Source organism: Meriones unguiculatus, chromosome 16 (genome assembly GCF_030254825.1).
Source record: "Meriones unguiculatus strain TT.TT164.6M chromosome 16, Bangor_MerUng_6.1, whole genome shotgun sequence".
Lineage (NCBI taxonomy): Eukaryota > Metazoa > Chordata > Mammalia > Rodentia > Muridae > Meriones > Meriones unguiculatus.
This window is the reverse complement of record NC_083363.1, coordinates 32,250,331-32,269,834: the sequence shown is the minus strand read 5'-3', so window position 1 is coordinate 32,269,834 and position 19,504 is coordinate 32,250,331. Positions and strand designations below refer to the sequence as shown.

At 49.5% G+C, this 19,504-nt stretch overlaps 1 protein-coding gene and 1 long non-coding RNA gene across 4 annotated transcripts in view; one reads left to right on the top strand and one right to left on the bottom strand.

The window, feature by feature from the left end:
• The window catches only part of Kif6 (kinesin family member 6), a 285,962-nt gene that overhangs the window by 11,137 nt on the left and 255,321 nt on the right, over nt 1–19,504 (bottom strand). For all 3 annotated transcript variants that reach the window (XM_060369640.1, XM_060369641.1, XM_060369642.1), the window contains 3 exons: nt 10,062–10,146; nt 8,329–8,464; nt 4,553–4,635 (listed from right to left, as the gene is read on the bottom strand). In XM_060369640.1, coding sequence (XP_060225623.1) covers nt 4,553–4,635; nt 8,329–8,464; nt 10,062–10,146 — 304 coding nt within the window. The remainder of the gene's footprint in view (nt 1–4,552; nt 4,636–8,328; nt 8,465–10,061; nt 10,147–19,504) is intronic.
• Nucleotides 8,461–19,477, top strand: LOC132648377 (uncharacterized). Its single transcript, XR_009586784.1, has 4 exons — nt 8,461–9,150; nt 9,436–9,512; nt 18,196–18,317; nt 19,234–19,477. It is a non-coding gene; the product is annotated as an uncharacterized LOC132648377 (long non-coding RNA).

Sequence of the window (19,504 nt, the reverse complement as noted above, 5' to 3'; positions counted from 1 at the left end):
CTCCTCCCCCTTCTCCACCCATGTCCCTCCCTGAGTCCACTGATAGAAGAGGTCCTCCTCCCCTTTCTTCTGATCCTAGTCAATTAGGTCTCATCAGGAGTGGCTGCATTGTCTTCCTCTGTGGCCTAATAAGGCTGCTTCCCCCTCAGGGGGAGGTAATCAAAGAGCAGGCCAATCAGTTCATGTCAGAGACAGTCCCAGTTCCCTTTACTGGGAAACCCACTTGGACACTAAAATGCCATGGGCTACATCTGTGCAGGGGTTCTAGGTTATCTCCATCAATGGTCCTTGGTTGGAGTATCAGTCTCAGAAAAGACCCTTGTGCCCAGATTTTTTGGTTCTGTTGCTCTCCTTGTGGGGCTCCTGTCCTCTCCAGGTCTTACTATTTCCCACTTCTTTCATAAGATTCCCTGCACTCTGCCCAACAGTTGGCCATAAGTCTCAGCATCTGCTTTGATAGTCTGCAGGTAGAGCCTTTCAGAGGCCCTCTGTGTTAGGCTCCTGTCCTGTTGCCTGTTTTCTCCTTCTTCTGATGTCCATCCTCTTTGCCTTTCTGAATGGGGATTGAGCATTTTAGCCAGAGTCCTCCAGTCCTCCTTCTTGATTAGTTTCTTTAGATGTACAGATTTTAGTAGGTTTATCCTATTATTATATGTCTAATATCCACTTATGAGTGAGTATATACCCTGTGTATCTTTCTGCTTCTGGGATACCTCACTCAGGATGCTCTTTCCCAGTTCCCCAAATTTACCTGCAAATTTCATGATTTCCTTGTTTTTATTGCTGAGCAATATTCCATTGTGTAGACTACCACAATTTCTGTATCCATTCCTCAGTTGAGGGGTATCTGGGTTGTTTCCAGCTTCTGGCTATTACAAATAAAGCTACTACAAACATGGTTGAGCAAATGTCCTTATTGTGTACTTGAGCATCTTTTAGATAGATGCCTAGGAGTGGTATAGCTGGATCTTGAGGAAGCGAGATTCCTAATTTTCTGATAAAATGCTAGATTGATTTCCAGAGTGGTTGTACAAGTTTATATTCCCACCAGCTGTAGAGGAGGGTTCCCCTTTCTCCACACCCTCTCCAGCATGTGTTATCGCTTGAGTTTTTTATTTTAGCCATTCTGATGGGTATAAGGTGAAATCTCAGGGTTGTTTTGATTTGCATTTCCTTTATGACTAAGGGCGATGAGCATTTTTTTAAAGTATTTTTAGGCCATTTGATATTCCTCAATTGAGAATTCTCTGTTTCATCCTGTATCCCATTTTTTAATTGGATCACTTGATTTGTTGCTGTTTAACTTCTTGAGTTCTTTATATATACTGGCTATTAGCCCTCTATCAGATATAGGGTTGGTGAAGATCCTTATCCAATCTGTAGGCTGTCATTTTGTTCTGACAACAGTGTCCTTTGCTTTACAAAAGCTTTGCAGTTTCATGAGGTCCCATTTATTGGTTGTTGATCTTAGAGCCTGTGCTGTTGGTGTTCTGTTCAGGAAGTTGTCTCCTGTGCCAATGAATTCAAGGCTCTTCCCCACTTTTTCTTCTAACAGGTTTAGTGTGTCTGGTTTTATGTTGAGGTCTTTGATCCACTTGGACTTTAGTTTTGTGCAGGGCTGTAAGTATGGATCTATTTGCATTTTTCTACATGTAGACATCCAGTTGGACCAGCACTATTTGTTGAAGATGCTGTCTTTTTTCCATTGAATAGTTTTGGCATCTTCGTCAAAAATCAGGTATCCATAAGTGTGTGGATTTATGTCAGGGTCTTCGATTCCATTGATCCACCACTCTGTTTCTATGCCAGTGCCATGCAGTTTTTAGTATTGGTGCTCTATAGTACAGCTTGAGATCAGGGATGGAGATACCTCCAGAAGAGCTTTTATTGTAGAGGATTGTTTTAGCAATTCTGGGTTTCTTGTTATTCCATACAAAGTTGAGAATTTTTCTTTCAAGGTCTGTAAAGAATTGTGTTGGTAATTTGCTGGGGTTTGTTTTGTTTTTCAAAGCTGGCTGGGTCAGCTATTTTTTTTTTCTTTTTACCATGGCCCATAAAGTGTCCTGTGTTTGGGTTATTTGGGTACAGGTCTTTTATGAGACATGTGCTTTGCAAATATCCTCTGGTTTCTGCACATTTCTTCTTTTAAAAAATATGTTTCTAGGATAATTTTTTCTATTAGTTATAGTTTATTCACTTTGTATCCCCCCTGTAGCTCCCTCCTTCCTCTCTTCCCAATCTCACCCTGCCTCCCCTTCTCCACCCATGTCCACTGATAGGGGAGGTCCTCCTCCCCTTTCTTCTGATCCTATTCTATCAGGTCTCATCATGAGTGGCTGCATTGTCTTCCTTTGTGGCCTGGTAAGGCTGTTCCCCCCTCAGGGGGATGTAATCAAAGAGCAGGCCAATCAGTTCATGTCAGAGACAGTCCCTGTTCCCATTACATGGAACCCACTTGGACACTGAACTGCCATGGGTTACATCTGTGCAGGGGTTCTAGGTTATCTCCATCAATGGTCCTTGGTTGGAATATCAGTCTCAGGAAAGACCCCTGTGCCCAGATTTCTTGGTTCTGTTGCTCTCCTTGTGGAGTTCCTGTCCTCTCCAGGTCTTACTATCTCCCCCTTCTTTCATAAGACTCCATGAACTCCGCCCAAAGTTTGTCTTCACATTTCTTTTTCTGAACATAGTCCTTTTATTTTTTTAATTTTCATTTTATTAATTCATTTATTGTGTGGGAGTGTGTTTGCATGAGTGTATGCACATGTTTGTCCAAGGATGCCCGTGGAAGTCAGAGGACGACACTGGATCCCTTGGAACTGGAGTTACAGGTGTATGTCAACAGCCCAGGCTGCAGTCCGCAGGCCAGGCCAGGAAAGGCTTCTCTCCAGCCCAACAGTATCCCTTAAATTTTTAATAAAGTTCAATTTACTGGTTTTTTCTTCCATGAATTTGCTGATTTTTAAAGCATTCAGATACCCAACAGCACACACCTCACCAGCTGTTGCCCTGTGGGTACTGTTCCCTGAAGTGGAGTGCCAGGGAAGCCCTGGCTCTAAGGCCAGCAGGCATGCACCTGGGAGGCCCGGGGGAATGTCAGCAGAAGTGTTTTTGTTTTCTAGGTAAGATCTTTTTTTAAATTAAAGATACTAATTTTTAGTTACATGTGTGTGCCCACAGAAGCCAGAAGTGAGGGTCCCCTGGAGCCAGTTACAAGTAGGGGGTTGGGAAAGGTCTGGGATGGATACTTAGAGCCAAGCTCAGGTCCTCTGTGGGAGCAACAAGTCCTGGCCAGGTATTTTCTAGAATGTCCTTTGGCTGGAATTTGTGTGACATTTCTCTCAGGCTCCTACTGGTACTTTCTGGCACGTTTAAAAAGTGTATGTGTGTGTGTGTGTGTGTGTGTGTGTGTGAGGGTCACAGAGCAACCCGCAGGAGGTGACTCTGTCCTTCTGTCACACGAGTCCTTGGAATCAAATTCAGGTTGTCACGAGGTTTTGTGGCAATCCCCTTATCCACTGAGCAGCATTGCCTGCCTCTGGCATTTTATTTTTGTTTATTATTTTAATTTTTAGAACTATTTATTTATTTACTTTTGAGTATGAGTGTTTGGCCTGAATGTATGTAAGTGCCCTGTGTGCATGTGTGTTGCTGTCGGAGATCAGGAGAAAACATTAAATACCCTAGAACTAGACTTACAGATGGTTGTGAGCTACCATGTGGGTGATGGGAACCAAGCCTGTGTCCTCTGTAAGAGCAGCAAGCGCTCTTGGTCTTTGGGACATCACTCCTGCTCCCTGGTATCTTTTTCAAAAGCTTCATTTTGACCATCCCAACATGGGATCTCGGTGTCCTTCAACCCAGAGGTTTGATGGCTCTTTGATGGCAGATGGGTGCCCCACACCGTCCCAGCCTCTGGCCTGTCGGGGCTGGGTCTGAGGTGAGTGGCAGGAGGTGTGGCTCAGAGAGACTCTGTCATCTGTATTGGGTGATTAGTAAGACACCGGAGCATGGTGTGCCGAGACCTGCTGTCCGTACCGGAGCTCTCCACCACTGAGAGAAGCAGATGGCGTCAGATGCGTTGGAGCTGGGGTTACAGGCATGAGCAACCTATGCTGCTCGGCGGGAGGCTGTCCACACCTTGCCCATTTATCTCCTGAAGCTGCTCTGGGACAGGCGACGTTAATACTCTTGTCCTAGCTCCCTGAGTCCTGGTGGATTGAGTGCTCTCTAGGCTCCTCCTTCCCAAACACTCCTCCCAGGCCACGCCCCCTCCTGCTCACGCCAACCCCTTCTCCCTCCTTAGGTGGCAGGCCCAGCGCTCACACCTTTGGACGGTTTTCTCCTGTTACCAGGTGTGGTGGGTGTACGGGGTTGGCTGTCAGTGTCTAGCCGGGGGTACAGTCAAGAGCGCTTAGACAACACGCCTGACAGGGGCCTAGAACCAACTAAACAGCAAAGGCAATGCATTCTCCGTCTCCATGTAGCCTCTAGGAGTGGGCAGGGTGCCTTTCTTAGATACCCTGATACCAGCTGGCGATTCTGTCCTGACCTTTTCTTGGAGAGACGCTGTGTCTGGTCCACCTGGGTACATGGCTTCATACTCTCCTGGGGCTTCGTGGCTGGGGGGTTTGCCTGTTGGACAAAGGAGGGATTTTGTAAGTTAGTTTAAGTCTAATGCCGTGGTATAATGTTCTCAGCGTAGCTCTTGTCCTCTGTCCCCCAGGCTGGCTGGGCAAATGCTCTACCACTGAGCTACACCCTCAACCCCTGAATGTCATTCTTTAAAACACATCTTCTTTTCCTTGAAAATGTTTTTCTTTATATTGTGACTCTGGGGCCAGAAGAGGGTGTTAGAACCCATGGAGTTGCAATTACAGGCAACTGTGTATTTGCGTGCTGGGAACCTAACTCTGGTCCTTTGGAAGAGCAGGAAGTGCTCCTAACCACTAAGCCATCTCTCCGGCCTTTTGATGTCATTCTTAAGGGGGGGGGCGATTATAGAAGTCAGTATATGGCAAAAAAAAAAAAAAAAAAAAATCCAAACATAGTTATGACCCAAGTTTGGTTCATCAAAACACTGCCTGTGGATGAGGCCATTTGTTAATAGAGTCTGGATTATTCTCCGTGCCCTCCAGTTTTCCAAGTGGAGCATACATCATGTACTGTTTTCAGGTAGAGGGAGGTGAATACGGTATTACCTGTCAACTCTCAGGAAATCCTTCCTGGGCATGTGCCTCTCCTTGTCCCTGAGATCCTCTGAGGGAGCAATGGAGCACTCCCCAGAGAGTTCACCTCTGCCATGCGGCTCAGGAATGCTGCCATGTCTCCAGAGGCAGTGCTGCAGTTAGCAGTGACTGCGAGGCCCCAGAACACCCTGCCAGCCCCCCCCCAGGACACCCTGAAAGCCTCCAAGAACTCCCTGCCAGCCTTTTAGAACACCCTGCCACTCTCTCAGGACACCCTGACAGCCTCCCAGAACACTCCAGCCTCCCAGAACAAACTGTGAACCTTCCAGAATACCCAGCGAGCCTCACGGAGCACCCTGCCAGCCTGTCTCCCAGAAACCCTGCCAGCCTTCCAGAACACCCCGAGAGCCTCCAGGAACCCACAGGCACAACGTGCTTGCAAGGAGCTGCTGCCAGGTGTCCTGTTGGCTTCCTGCCTCTCTGGAAAGCCACCATAGAACACTCATCACCTCCTGTGTTCTACCTCAGTCCACCGAGGAGACTTTTATAGGGTGGCCTAGGAAAGTGCCCACAGCTGTGTGGCATCGGATTCCCAGTGGCAGGGTATTCGTCATCTCTGCTATCACCATCTGGCCTCTCTTGTTTTGGTGACAATCCCCTGGGTGGCAGGAGGCGCCATGGCTGCTTTGGCTTTCACTGTCTGTATAACTAACGAGCGACAGGAATCTGCCGGCCTTCTTGGGTCACCTTCCGTGACTCTCGTCTATTGTCTATTGTTGAGCTCCCCTGGGCACCTGCTGACGGCCTCACTCCCAGATGAACTCACTAGGAGTGGTGTTGGAGCCAGAGTCCCAGCAGAAGCCAGGGTCACTGTGGACATACATGGAGACCGATTACATCCTCGTTCTCCCCGACTTCCACCTGAGGTTAAGAAATGATATCAACCGCACAGCGATACCAATAGCCCCTGTGACTTCGCTACCAACCGGATGCATTATCACATGGTCACAGCTGGTGCAGAGAGAGAGAGACGCTGTGTTCACTGTGACTCTGAAATCACACTGATGCTGCTACACTTCACTGGTAACCACAACCTAAGTCTTATTAATATATCTACAAAAGAACGCACAAATTTTGTTACATAGCTTTATTTTAAAATTATTTTGATGGCTGTATTTCAGCCTACTTAATGTTCTTTATTTTCCCATGTATTTAATTTTAATGAACTAATTTTTTATTGAGCTGTCATATGGTCACTTGTAATGCATGAATTTATTATTTATTTGATTTTTTAATTCATTAATCATTTTTTTTGTGTGTGTGTATGTGTGTGTGTGTGTACAACTTGTGGGAGCTAGTTTTCTCCTGGAACTATGCAGGGCCTTGGCACCAAACATCATCACCCACCTCCTCCCTCTTCTGCTCTCCTGTCACATACGTGCATCACATGTGTATTGAAGCCTAAGTTGTACACATGAGAGACACATGCAGTGTTTATCTTCCCACGTCTAACTTATTGAGCCTAGTGCAGGCATCTCCAGCTCCATCCGTCTTCCTCCAGAGGCGAGGATGTCGCTCTTCTTCATGGCTGACTAGAGCTCCACTGCACGTATGTGCCACATGTGACTTCTAATCTGGTGACGGACACCCACACTGGCGATTGTGAACAGTACCGCAATGAGTACAGCTGTGCACATGTTCCTGTGCTGTGCTCAGACTCCTCAGGGACCTATCCAGGAACGGCACAGCTGGGTCACGGTTGTGATTGCTGTCTGCTGATGAACCATAATACTGATTTCTATAGTACATAAACAAATTCTTTTTGAGACGAGATCTTGTCTGTGTGGCCCAGGCTGGTCTTGAACTCACAGTTTTCTTACCTCTCTGCCTCCTAAGCGCTGTGTTTGCAGGTGTGTGTCACTATGGCCAGAAGTCATGCACTGCCAGTACTTGGACAGGTGTCCTTGGTCATATATCCTTTCTGTCTTTCAGTTTTATTGTCCTTAAAGTGAGGGGTGAACCTGGGAGAGACTCTCCAAGGGTCATGAGACACTGTGACCTCCTCACTTCCATCTGCCCTGTCTGAGGGGCCGCATGGGGGCAAACAGGAAACTGGGGTTTTTGCCCCTGCTTCCTGGCAGGTAATTTTAGCCTTCACAACATCACAGAGACCTTCTAGGGATTTGTATGGGAAATATGTAAAAATCATCTACAGACATGTCTTCCATGAAGAACCAGAAACTCTAAATATTCAAGAACAGATTGACTAAATTATCTAAAGTATATTCACATGATGGAACAGTGACAGTCAGAAATAACATCACAGAATTATGATATGAAAAAAGCAGTTGTTCTAAACAGTTAAAAACACAGGGTGTAGCTCTGTGGACGACGCTTGCCTAATATGCTTGAGATTCTGGGCTTGAGTCCCAGTACCACAAGCCATAAACCAAGCAACCAAGCAACCAATCTCTCTCTCTCTCTCTCTCTCTCTCTCTCTCTCTCTCTCTCTCTCTCCTCTCTCTCTCTCTCTCTCTTTCACACACACACACACACACGCTTCATCAAGTGATTAAAAACTCCATAGTGATATATATGCAGAAAAAGCAGAGATAGCATAGGACAACCTGGTTCTCCTTAAGTGGTAAGATAAAAGCGATTTATGTTTTCTTCTTCATGTTTTCTAGAATTTCTAGAACTCATATGCAGGTATGTGTGGCTCCACAATAAGAGACAGAACAACCAGGGATGGTGGCACGCACTATTAATACCAGAACTCAGGAGGCAGAGGCATGGATATCTTTGAGTTCAAGGCCGGCCTGGTCTACATGGAGAGACTCTGCCTCAAAGAAAGAAAGAAGTAAGGGATACAGGAGAGAGAGAGAGAGAGAGAGAGAGAGAGAGAGAGAGAGAGAGAGAGAGGATGGATGTCAAATAAAATCTCCGTAAGTATCTTAGATGAAGCAACAGAGATACCATCATTGTTTTTGAGTTCCTTCCTGGTCAGGCTACCTAAGGCCCTGGAGCCAGGAGACTCTCGATCTTGGGTTCCTGTCACTCAGCTGAGCACTGGCCTCTTAGCCAGGGCCAGCGCCAGCGCACATGGGCCTGAGGTTTGAAGCTCGTCCCCACAACGTACCTCCAGATTGGTGGCCTCCTCTGCCCACCAGGCTTCGAATTCTTTCTGCAGCTTGACCTTGGCTTTGTCCATGAGCAGCTGCAGGTGCTCTATCTCCACCTTCAGGGCTTTCAGCCGCGTGAATGTCATTTTGTACCTGTGGTGGGACCAGAGAAGCTGTAGCCTGCTCACGCCCTGAAGTTGCCAGCACAGCGTGGGGTGTGTGTGTGTGGCTTTAAGTGAAGACAGCCTGTGCCTCAGAGGCCTGACAGAGCCCTGCTGCTTGGAAGGGAGATCCGCCAGGAGGCTGCCAAGGCTAGAGCATGACTCTAAGTGTTGAGACCATCAGAGAGCTCAGACTTTCATTCAGGGGGCACGTGGGGATCTCCTCCAGGAACGAGAACTCCTTTTCATTGGACGTGTACTGAGAAGAAGTGTGACAGTTGGTCTTCAACGTCAACTTGGCGAGATTGTGAGTCGCCTAGGAGATGCATCTCTGCAAGCAGCCGTGAGGCTGTTTCCAGAGCGCTTTAGCCGGGCGGGGCTGACGCACCCCGAACACAGGCAGCACCGGCACAGGGACTTGAACTGAGTACAGGGCAAGTTGAGCGCCGGCATCCATCCGTCTTTGCTCTCCGGCTACAGAGTGTGTGGCCAGCAGCCCTGTGTTCCTGCCCGTGCCTTCCCTGCCCTGACGGATGGTACCTTCAGACTGTGAGCAGAAATGAACTCTTTCCTTACTGCATCTGCGGCTGGTGTTCACAGTGGTGAGAGAAGCAACTAATACGAGGGGCGGAAGGACAACGGGGGACAATGTGGAGAGCGCCGCCAGATGGCACACAGGTTTGGGTAGCAGCAGCACTTGGGTTTTTGCTGTGAAGCTGTGAGGGAGTGGGGCGCTGGGTACTGTTGTTGCTCGTGTCTCTGTGTGTGAGTGTGTCTGGGTGTATGTTTGTGTGCGTGTGTGTATGTATCTGTACATGTGTGTGTCTGTGTGTATCTCTGTGTGTGTGTTTCTGTGTATGTGTCTGTATGTATGTGTCTCTCTGTGGTGTGTGTGTGTGTGTGTGTACTGGGGAGGTTGCAGTCATGCCATCAGTAACTTGAAGCCCTGCTTTGCACCTCCAGATCCCAGCCCTGGCATGGAGAACAGATGAAAGAGCTGCGTGCGCTGCCTGACCAGGAAGCCTGCACTTCCTCACCCTGTAAGTAAAATGACCCCCACCGCTGTGATAGCTGGGTGAAGGCCTGAGGTTCCTCAAGACCCAGGATAAACTTTGGTAAAGGTGTGGAGTCAGGCCCACCATGGGCCTGCTTCTTGGTCCCCCTAGAGCCGTGGCTCTCAACCTTCCTGGTGCGGGGACCGTTTAATACAGCTCCTCGTGTTGTGGTGACCCCCAACCATAAGATCATTTCCTTGATACTTCATAATCGTAATTTTGCTACTGTTATGGATCATGAAGTAAATATCTAATATGTGACCCTCTCGAGGGTCGTGACCCACAGATTGAGAACCACTTGGCAGCCAGGATGGGACACTTGAGCACCCTCCCTTCCCAGGCCACGGCCTTGCTTAAAGCCACGCCTCCCCTCTTCTGCTCTCTGAGGTTCCAGGCTGGACCCATTTCCTAAGGAAAGTTGAAGAGCCTGGGGGCTCCAAGCAGTCCTGGAGGCCCTGGAGGCCCTTTGAGGTTGAGTCAGAGTGCGTTTGGCAACAAACAAATGAAAACAGCTGACGTAACCCTACAGCTCACCTGCTCTTTTCCTCCTCCAGTTGCACTCGCAGTTTCTCTTCCTGGGGGTCAGGCATGTCCGGTGTGACCATGTTCCGTGAGAGTCCTGGAGGAATAAGATGCCGGAGGGTTACAGCGACAAAGAAAGGCAGAAGGAAAAATGTGACAGGGCCAATAACAGAGTTCAAGGGCATTCAAAGACGAAAGAGTCCCGGGAGTTCCTCTGGGGGCCTCTGGGTGGCAGCCTCAGCTTGGCTTCAGAATCACTCTCCTGTATTCCTCCCAGCCCTGCTGTCTGCCAGTGCAGGGGATCTCCCCTCTCCATTCCTCTTCCCTGCACCCCTGTCTTCTGGGGTCCACAGGGAAGAGGCAAACCACAATTCCGGATTGAAGAAAGAATCCTTCCCAGACCAAGAGCAGAGCCTGGCTCAGACTGCCGGCACAACTGTGTCTGTACCGCTGAGCAGCTCCGCAGGCTCAGCACCCAGATTCTCGATCTCCACCCACATCAGGCTGAGGCTTCAGGCTGATCAATGGAGAAGGCGGGAATCTGCATCCTTTGTGACCAGAAACAGGACCAATGGCGATGCCTGGAGGAGTCCTGAGCCCTTCAGCGGGACTGACTGGTGGCTATGACCTGGGCTGCCTGCTGAACCCCTCTGTGTGGGTACCTGACTGTAGGCTGGGGAGCCCCTCCCAGATCCTTTGCTAAACTTCTCAACCTCTTGGGGAGTCTGCAAGTATGGAGGAGCCACAAGGCCCAGCAGAGCCAGGGTCTCTCCCTCCCCACCACTTCTCACCCCCCTTCCCCAGCACTACCTCCCCGCTGCACAGAATGAAGGCCTCCCCCTACCTCTCCTGCTCTACCCCCTCCTGCTCCCTACCCTACCGCTGCCCCCAGCACATGCCTCCCCCTGCACAGACTGAAGACCTCCCTCTACCTCCCCCCACTCCTCCTGTTCTTTGCCCCATCACCCCTGCCTCCAGCACATGGCCCCCCTGCCTCCCTGCCACCTCCCTCATCCCTGCCCCCTAGCCCGTGTACTTTCTGAGTAAGAACAGACAAAATCCTGATGGCAATTATTTGAGGCAAACATCACTCTTGCATTATTGAGGAGGCTTACGGGGGTTAATTTGCCAAGTCCTGTGGCTAAGTCCCCGATCCTGGGTGCAGATCCCCGTTTGTTTGGTAGCAAGGGTCCTGGATTCAAAACTCCCGGTAGAACACTTTGTTTTCTATTCATTATTACGTGTGTGGGAGGTGCATTTGCGTCATGACATGCATATAAAGGCGGGGGACAATTTTGTGGGGACTGTTCTCTCCACTGCTTCCACCCGGGTTCCAGGGATCCAACCGAGACTTGGGTACCAAAGGCTTCACCCACTGAGCCACCTCACCAACTCCAAGGTTTCTGAGGGATGACCGCTAGCTTTATGTCCACAGACTTGAGGGATGACCGTTAGTTTTCTGTCCACGGACTCGCAGAGGCTGGCAGCTCGGTGCTGTGCAGGAGCACACGTTTCACGGGCCGCAGCTATTTCCACGAGCTTTGAGCAGAGACTGTTCTTGCTAATGTCCTCTTTCATCTCCACACAGGCGCTTTGGAGCAGCACTGAACGTCTTTTCTATTGTGCAGGTCCTTTAAATATTCAGCAGCACCACTACAGGAGACTGGAGTCTCATTCGCAGGGCTGACTTGCCCAGGTCTTTATGTATGGGTTCAGTGACCTTATTATTGCCTAATTATCTCATTTAAAAAAGCAGAGAGCTGGTATAATATCTCATCTAGGGCAAGAGGTACAGGGTGGAAAAGGGCTCCTTCCAGCTTTTAAATATATACTTTCAGGCCAGGGAGATAGCTCAGTGGGGAAAGCACTTGGCATGAACCTAGAGAGGACCTGAGTGTGAATTGCCCGGACCCCTGGAAAGCTGGGCGCAGTGGGGTGCATCAGTAGTCGCAGTGTTCCTGGGCAATATGGGAGCTGAAGATGGGAGAGTGGCTGGAGGCTCACTGTCCAGCTAGCCTGGCACCCACAGCAGCGAACAGAAAGAGGGACCTTGTCTCCAATGAGGTGGAAGGGAAGGACACTCAAGTTTGTCCTCCAACCTCCATGAGTATGCTGTGGCATGTACCTACACACACCCACATAAAGCACACACACACACACACACACACGCACATGCACACAGTGTTCTCAGTTGGACATGTGTTGGCTCGTGTGTGTATGTGTGTATGTGCATTCTCAGATGGACATGGTGGCACACCCTTGTAATCCCATCACTTGGAGGCTGAGGCAGGAGGACTGAAAGTTCGAGGCCAACCTGGGCTACGTTTATTGAAAACCCTCTCTCTGAAATGCTGTGCCAGGTTTGCTAGGCACATGACTAGATCCTCTAGGCACAGCAAAGTCCTCAGACTCACCACGCAGGGCAGGAACTGCCACCTCATTGCAGTCAGACTTCTTGTCCATAAATAAGTGCGATTCTTTTTTTTCCTGGTTCCAAGGAGCTGGCTCTTTGTACCGGCTCTCTCCATCCAGACCTGTAGGCCCTCTGCTAAGCTTGTGGTTGGTTGAAAGCCTTTCATGCTTTTTATAAAGTGGCTGTCCCAACGTATCCTGTCTCAGCTGGCTGACCCTTTGATCCCATCTCCAGCACTTCCCACTTACCGGGAGTCTGGGCTGCAGAGAGGTCCTCCATCTGCCAAGTTATTACTCTCTTCTTTCCATCTTTACAACTTTATTGACACATGGACACCTATGCTAAGTGGTCACTAGTCTGTCTTTTATCTTTGTGGAACCAATTACCCTCTCCTCCTTGTGCTAAGTAAGCAGATACTGTCTGTCATCTCCGCCGAAGATGACACTGGCATCCTGTGGGAACATTTCATCAGCCTTATGAGGCTGAATGCTGGTCTTCATTACCCAGGATTCCTCCCTGACCTCCAAGTCACAGGCGTACGGAGCCTCAGAGTTGGGAAGTGGAGCCCTTCTGTTGTCTGCATCTTTTCCTGGAGCCTTGTTTAGAGGCTGTGTACAGGGCACACTGGATTCCATGTTTATTTGATGGCCCTCTTTCTCTGAAAAATGGCAGGTGTGAAATGGGGAAGGTGGCATTTAACACCAAATGACAGTGGGCCTTTAAATGGCCAGGACACTGCCTTCCCTAGAATTCCACAGACACCCTGTCTGCTTTGCAGCCTGCTGACACAGAACTCTGCCTCATCTCCCCTCTTTCAACACCTTTGGACCCGCACCAAGGGCACACAAGGGATTCAGTGACAGCCTGCTCTTGGGTGATGGCTGGGGTACCAGAACCAGCAGAGGGGCTGCAGGAGGAGGGTGGACGAAGGGCTCTGGTGGACTGAGGACTGTGAGGGTGAGAGGAGATGAAGGGGACTGAGTCCCAACATGCATTCACAGCCTTACCCTATGGTACGGTGTGTGTGGTGGTTTCTATGGGCGCGCTGCATGTGTGTGGGATGTCCAGGCGCTGTAGGTAGAGGGAGCAGCTGACACAGAATAGAGGGTGATATCGGCTACCTCTGGTGCAGTCGTGGGGTCTAGAGCAATGTGTGCCCTGTCATCACTACCACTCTGGACCAAAGGTCAGCAGGCTAGGGGAAGTGTACAATACCATGGGGCTACCTAGGAGCTCTGGCCCTTCCTTCATTTGCTTAACAAATGTTTATGTATTGTTAGTGTGTGTGTGTGTGTGTGTGTGTGTGTTTGTGTGAGCACGTGTGGAGGTCAGAGGACAACATTGTGGAATCAATTCTCTCAGGTTGTCAGACTTGAACTTCAATCAAAAACAACAAAATTAGGTCTACAACATAGTACAGTAGGTTGAAAGACAGAGCTGAATGAAAATGCTGAGAGTATGGAGGGCTGCCGTGGGTGGCCTTTGGGACAGGGGACAACAGGGCAGAGATCTGCAGAAATAAGGGGACTGAGAGACATGTGAAGGTCTCAAGGCATGAGCTGCTTGGGGCCTATGAGGAGCTACGAGAAGGCCTGTGAGCTTGGAGGAGTTGGTGAGGCAAAGAACAGTAGGAGCTGAACGATGTCAGAGAGGAAGCTGAGGCAGAGTGTTTTTTAGGTCCCTTTAGGACTGGGAGATGCTGAGGGGGTAACAGCAGGGGTGAGGGTGGGGAGGAGGTGTGGCTTGATCTAGTCCTTTGTGGCTGATCTGAAACAAAGTTATTCAGCAATGAAGCAAATGTGGGGTGGTGCCAGGGTTCTCTAGGCTTGCTGAAAGGGAAAGAGACCTGGGGCAGCTGGCAGCTGAAGGCACAGCTACCCACAATGTCCCAGATGGGCTGGCAGCCAAAGGTGACGCTTGTTTTGTTGACTGCACAGTGACCCACCAGGAGACAGGAGCCAGCCCCTGTGAAGAGGAGCCTGGGCGGAGAAGTCAAAAGGAGGCAAGTGAAAACAGATGAGCAAGGACAGGAGGAGAAGAGAAAGGGGACTTGGGCTTGTGGGTCTTTGTTCCCAGTGGTACCCTTGCCATGGGCAGAAGCCCCGATCACCTGACAGGAGGCACAGGGGGAGTCATCCTTTCAAAGACAGGATTCTGTCTGGAACAGCAGCCCAGCAGGGGTTAGCCTGTGAGGTCACTATCATGAAGAGCCAGCTCCAAAGCAACATACAACAGCAAGAAGAAAGGGTTTAGTTTTCCCCTGGTGGACATCACACAAGGAGGAAGCCCCAAGAAGCTGGGTAGCAAATGTCAAACCAGGAAGCCAGAGGTTGGGGCACTCAATCCCGGCATTGCTGGGGTGACCTGCCAAGATGTGGACCCTTCTGCCATAACTTGTTCTACTGTGGAGGCCTCTAGCTCCCCTTTCTCCTTCTCCCCGCTCCCCCCATCCCACACTCTACAGTTAGCTGATGCCTGAACTGTACCAAATCTCATTTCTCTGGTTCGGTGGCTCTCGACTGGGGCGCTCATTGAAATCACTTATGGAGCTTGTCAGAGCACAGCAGCAGCTGGGCCCTGATCCAGACCTGCTGAGTTCAGATTTGTCGGCATGGCCCCTGAAGATCCGGATGCCACCCCTCGCTAAGGAACCAGCTAAGGCCTTGGACCCTTTCACTGCACGCGCCTGTGCAAGCGTTCCTGGAGACTACAGGATCTGCATAGGGGATTGAAGGATGGTGTGTGGAGCTAGTATGTCCTCACAGCTCTTGTGCGTCCTGCAGATGTTTGAGGGCTACAGCCTGAAGAGAGACGGGAGCTCAGGGACTTGCAGCTAGGTACACATACTCTCTGAGAAGCCAGAGCTGCCTGCAGTTGGCTTTCACGAAGTGCTTGGCAGAATCTAGGTAATGCTATCCACCACGTGACTCTAACACCTCACAGGTGTCACCTCAGGAAGTCTTTACAACTCCTGTTCCAGATGGGACTTGGCCTTGAGGAGGGGTGGAGTCTCTTCCGGGAATGCTGCAGATGAGCAGAGCTAGGCTGGCATGCCGGCTCTGTCTAGTTTCAAAGCTGGAGTCTCTTGTTCTGCAAGCAATTGCAGCGGTGAAGGGAGCCAAAGGAGGCTCATCGGTCTGTACTGACTTACCCTAAGTGGGTGAAGGGGATGCTGTTTCCCGGGAGTGACTTTCAGATCTGCAGCAGGGCTGAAGCGAAGCCATAGTCTACCGCCTTGTGAAGACTGCCCTTTCCTCACCAAGGACAACCACCTGTGCCGAGCTCCCCCTCCCCCCCCCCCCCCGCCGTGCACAGCTTACCCGCTCAGTAGGGGGTCTGCCACAAAGTAGGTCATTCCACGGGACTTCTGGGAGCAACCTATGCCGTCTTCTTGACCATACTAGAGGTCCTCAGGCAGGCAACACTGATAATTCCAACCATGTTGTGAAGCTGAGAGGGGCCCTTTGGGTTTCCATACGGTATGGGCTGTGGGGCCTAAAATAGTTCTCACTTGGCCAGGACTCAGCATGGGAGGAGACAGTGCAATCCTGCCAGACAGGGTATCAGAGCAACCAGGCATTTCCTTAGCTACCTGTGAATTCTTTCAACACCCACTCTGGGTCTCCTTGGACTGAACTGCCTAACAGAGCCATAGATGACTCAACCTCATCTTGTTTGAGGAGTCAAAGTGTCTACTCTTATGGAGATTAATGGCTCAATCACCACAATGGTCAGCAATCGTCTGGCTTCCCAATTAGAGCATTTCCTGTGTCAAGGCTCACATTTATTGTCAGCTGGAGTCGTCATCCTGATGGGTGCTCAGTGCAATTATCCATCTTGGCGCTGGCTTTGTGGAGCACCTTAGCCGCACACCGTACAGCATGCCTGGACTTCCGCAGTGATGAAAAAGCCCGAGGACACATGCCTGCGAGTTCCTGCGACACACTCATCCCTGCCCCACAGTCCCTTCACACGCTGCCTGTCGTCCCTGCAGGGAGAACTTTGAACGAAGAAAGGCACCACTTTCGTACAAGCACAGATGTGTATCTCAGGAGAACCAGGGAACCCGCCCCACCCTCTGTGTGAACGCTCTTCCTCTCTTCTACCCCGGAATGTTGCTGCTGCCCCGAATCACCTGCCTGCCATGGCGCTCTTCCCATTCCTCATGGTGTTCCCTGAAGAAGGCTGGCCATAGCGTGGGACAGTGTGCTCATAGTCAACCAGCAGCACGAGGGAGTCCCTTGGGATACTCCATACTCAGGAAGGACATTCCTCATAGATCTGAGCCCATAGCTGTTTGTAACTCCAGATACCCTCTGCTGGCCTCCTCGGACATTACACTCACATAGCCGCACGCAGACACACATACATGCACATAATTAAAACGAATAAAATGAATCTTAAAAACCCTTTCTCCTGCCCTTTCAGTGTCATGGACCCATAGCGCCACATGGCTTCCCAGAAGGAAGGAAGTAAGAACTCGACATCCTGAGAACCTGTTCCCTCTTTACCAGCAGATCTAGTCATCACGCCTGCTGTGTTGTTAGGGCATGCAGGTCTTAGGGCAGCATGGTTTCCCTATGTCAGAGGGAGGGACTCAGGCCTTCTCACCGATGAAGATCTGAATGGCACTGACAAGTAGCATTGGCCAATCCCTCGACTGGTGTAGTTGGGAAGGTTAAAGGTTTTTAGGAATTGAGTTGAGGAATCTTAATAAAGCTGTTTCTTGTTACTGTGGTTTATTTGGCAATCATGTATCATATCACACACTGGAGCCACAAATGAGCTCCAAGCTGGACCACACTGCAGAAATGGCGCATTATCAGAAGAGTTGGAGCTGGCTGAGCAGCCGTGACTCTCATGCAACCTCAGACAAGGACAGAGCAAGATGCCCTGGCGAGAAACTTTGAAAATAAAGAACTGTACCTTTTCCTCCAGCCCGTGTCTTTGTGTGTGTGTGTGTGTGTGTGTGTGTGTGTGTGTGTGTGTGTAGATGTATTCCCTTTCATTAGATCCAGCAAGTAATGCTTGAAAGAGACCGATAGAAAGCTTGGAGGGTACCCTGTGGTCCAAGTGTGCCTGAAGAGAGAACACTAGAGTCATGGGAGATTTCAAGTCACCAATGTGTTGCTTCTGAATCTGAAGTTGGAAAGCGAGGTACACAGGGTGGGCCTGTGTGAACTGGTTCCAGTGCACTCATAGATCCTTTAGCACACTCCAGGAGACCAAGATCATTTTTAATAAGGCTCCCTGGATGAAACAGGACCCCTGGAAAAGTAAACCAGGAGGAGGCCACTGCTGCCTGGAGCTTTGTGAGAGGCTCGTTTCTATTCCACTGACTTCTCACACTCACCTCGTTTTGCCCCATCCCTTTCACCCTGGGGATCTGGCTGGTGTAAAGGTGGGCTTCCTTGGACTGGTACCCTGCCTGGGCTCAGTCAGTGAACTGAGGGGAGGGAGAAGACAGAAGTCGAGACAACTGAAGAGATGTCTCTACAGGGACAGGACTTGACTGACATTCAAGTGTCTCTATGCATCCCTCTGTGTCTTCATGTTCCAGTTGCTCCTCCTACCCCTTGGGCCTAGAGGCGACAGCACTTACTACCTTGCTGTCTGTTAGTACCCCTGGGTGCTAGATTGACCCTTATGGCTTTGCTACACTCAAACCTTTATGAATAGGCCTTTATTCAGTTTTCTTCATAATATCTAATACTGCCATCTACTTCTTGTCAGGACCCCTGGCCGTATCAGCTATACAACTGCCCAACTGAGAGCATTTGGACGTGCTGGTGGGAGCCACCCAGGGACCCCAAAGGAGGAAGCATCAGGTCACAGGCATGTCACAGTAATACCAGGTAAGGAACATTTATATCAATTGCTCTCCCCACCGACCCCTCCCTGTGGAGATGGAGCCTTACTGGGTGGAGCAAGGAAGGGAATAGAGTGAGAGAAGCTGACCACAGACACACGGGCCTTAGCTGGGCTAAGACAGGGAGAAATAACTTTGGGAGAATTAAGAGAACTGCAGTTAAACATGCAATGACCCCCCCTCCCCTTTTTTTCTTTTCTATTTTTGTATTTTTTGAGACAGGTTTTCTCTGTCTGCCCTGGTTGTCCTCTGTAGACCAGGCTGACCTCAAACTCACAGAGCTCCCCCTGTCTCTGCCTCTTGAGTGATGGGATAAGAGGAGTGCATCACCGCCACTGAGGGACAATGATCTATTTTAATTGTTTTTGTGAAGAACAATGAATGACCAATTCAATTGTTACTCAGTTTCTGGTTGAGATAGAGAAGCCTCCTATAAGCATTTCAGAGATAGATAGATAAATAGATAGATAGATAGATAGATAGATAGATAGATAGATAGATAAAATAGTGTTTCATGTGCATTCAACATCTCGGCATGCTATCTGCAGCCCACTAGAAATGACCACATGCTTGTGGACAAAAATGAGAACTGGCATATTTATGCTTTTACCTTTAGGTAAAGTGATCCTGACATACCCATAGTGCAGAGAATTAAAATGAATTTGAATAGGGCTTGGATTCTGGCTTTATTATCAAATTAACCATTTTGGTGATTAAAAAAACCAATAATTTCTGTCTGAGTTCTGAACCCTTTGAGCCTATCCTTTCTTGAACACTGGGGATTGCTAGGAACCATTTCAACAAAGCTCAGAGTGTGGTATGAATAACACTCTGTGTCACCTCTATATTTTGAAAACTCTAAATTATTTAATATAGTTGTTTCCATTCTTATTTCTTAATAGGCCATGACAGAGTTTGCGGGAGCATCTTTGCAGCTTCCACCATCCACTTTCCTCCACATCCCCTCCCAGATGCCATAATTCTGCTGTACGGCACCAGCCTGCTCGTCACGGTTCAGTTTCTCACTGTGTGTGTTCAGGGTTCCTTAAGATTCACAGAGCAGTGGAAGGCCACAAATGCGTAATTATATGTGCGGCACCAATTGGACTTGATGGATGAGGAAAAAAAGGATACGAGGTTGTGTGGGTTGGGAAGCAGGGTGTCTCTGGGAGG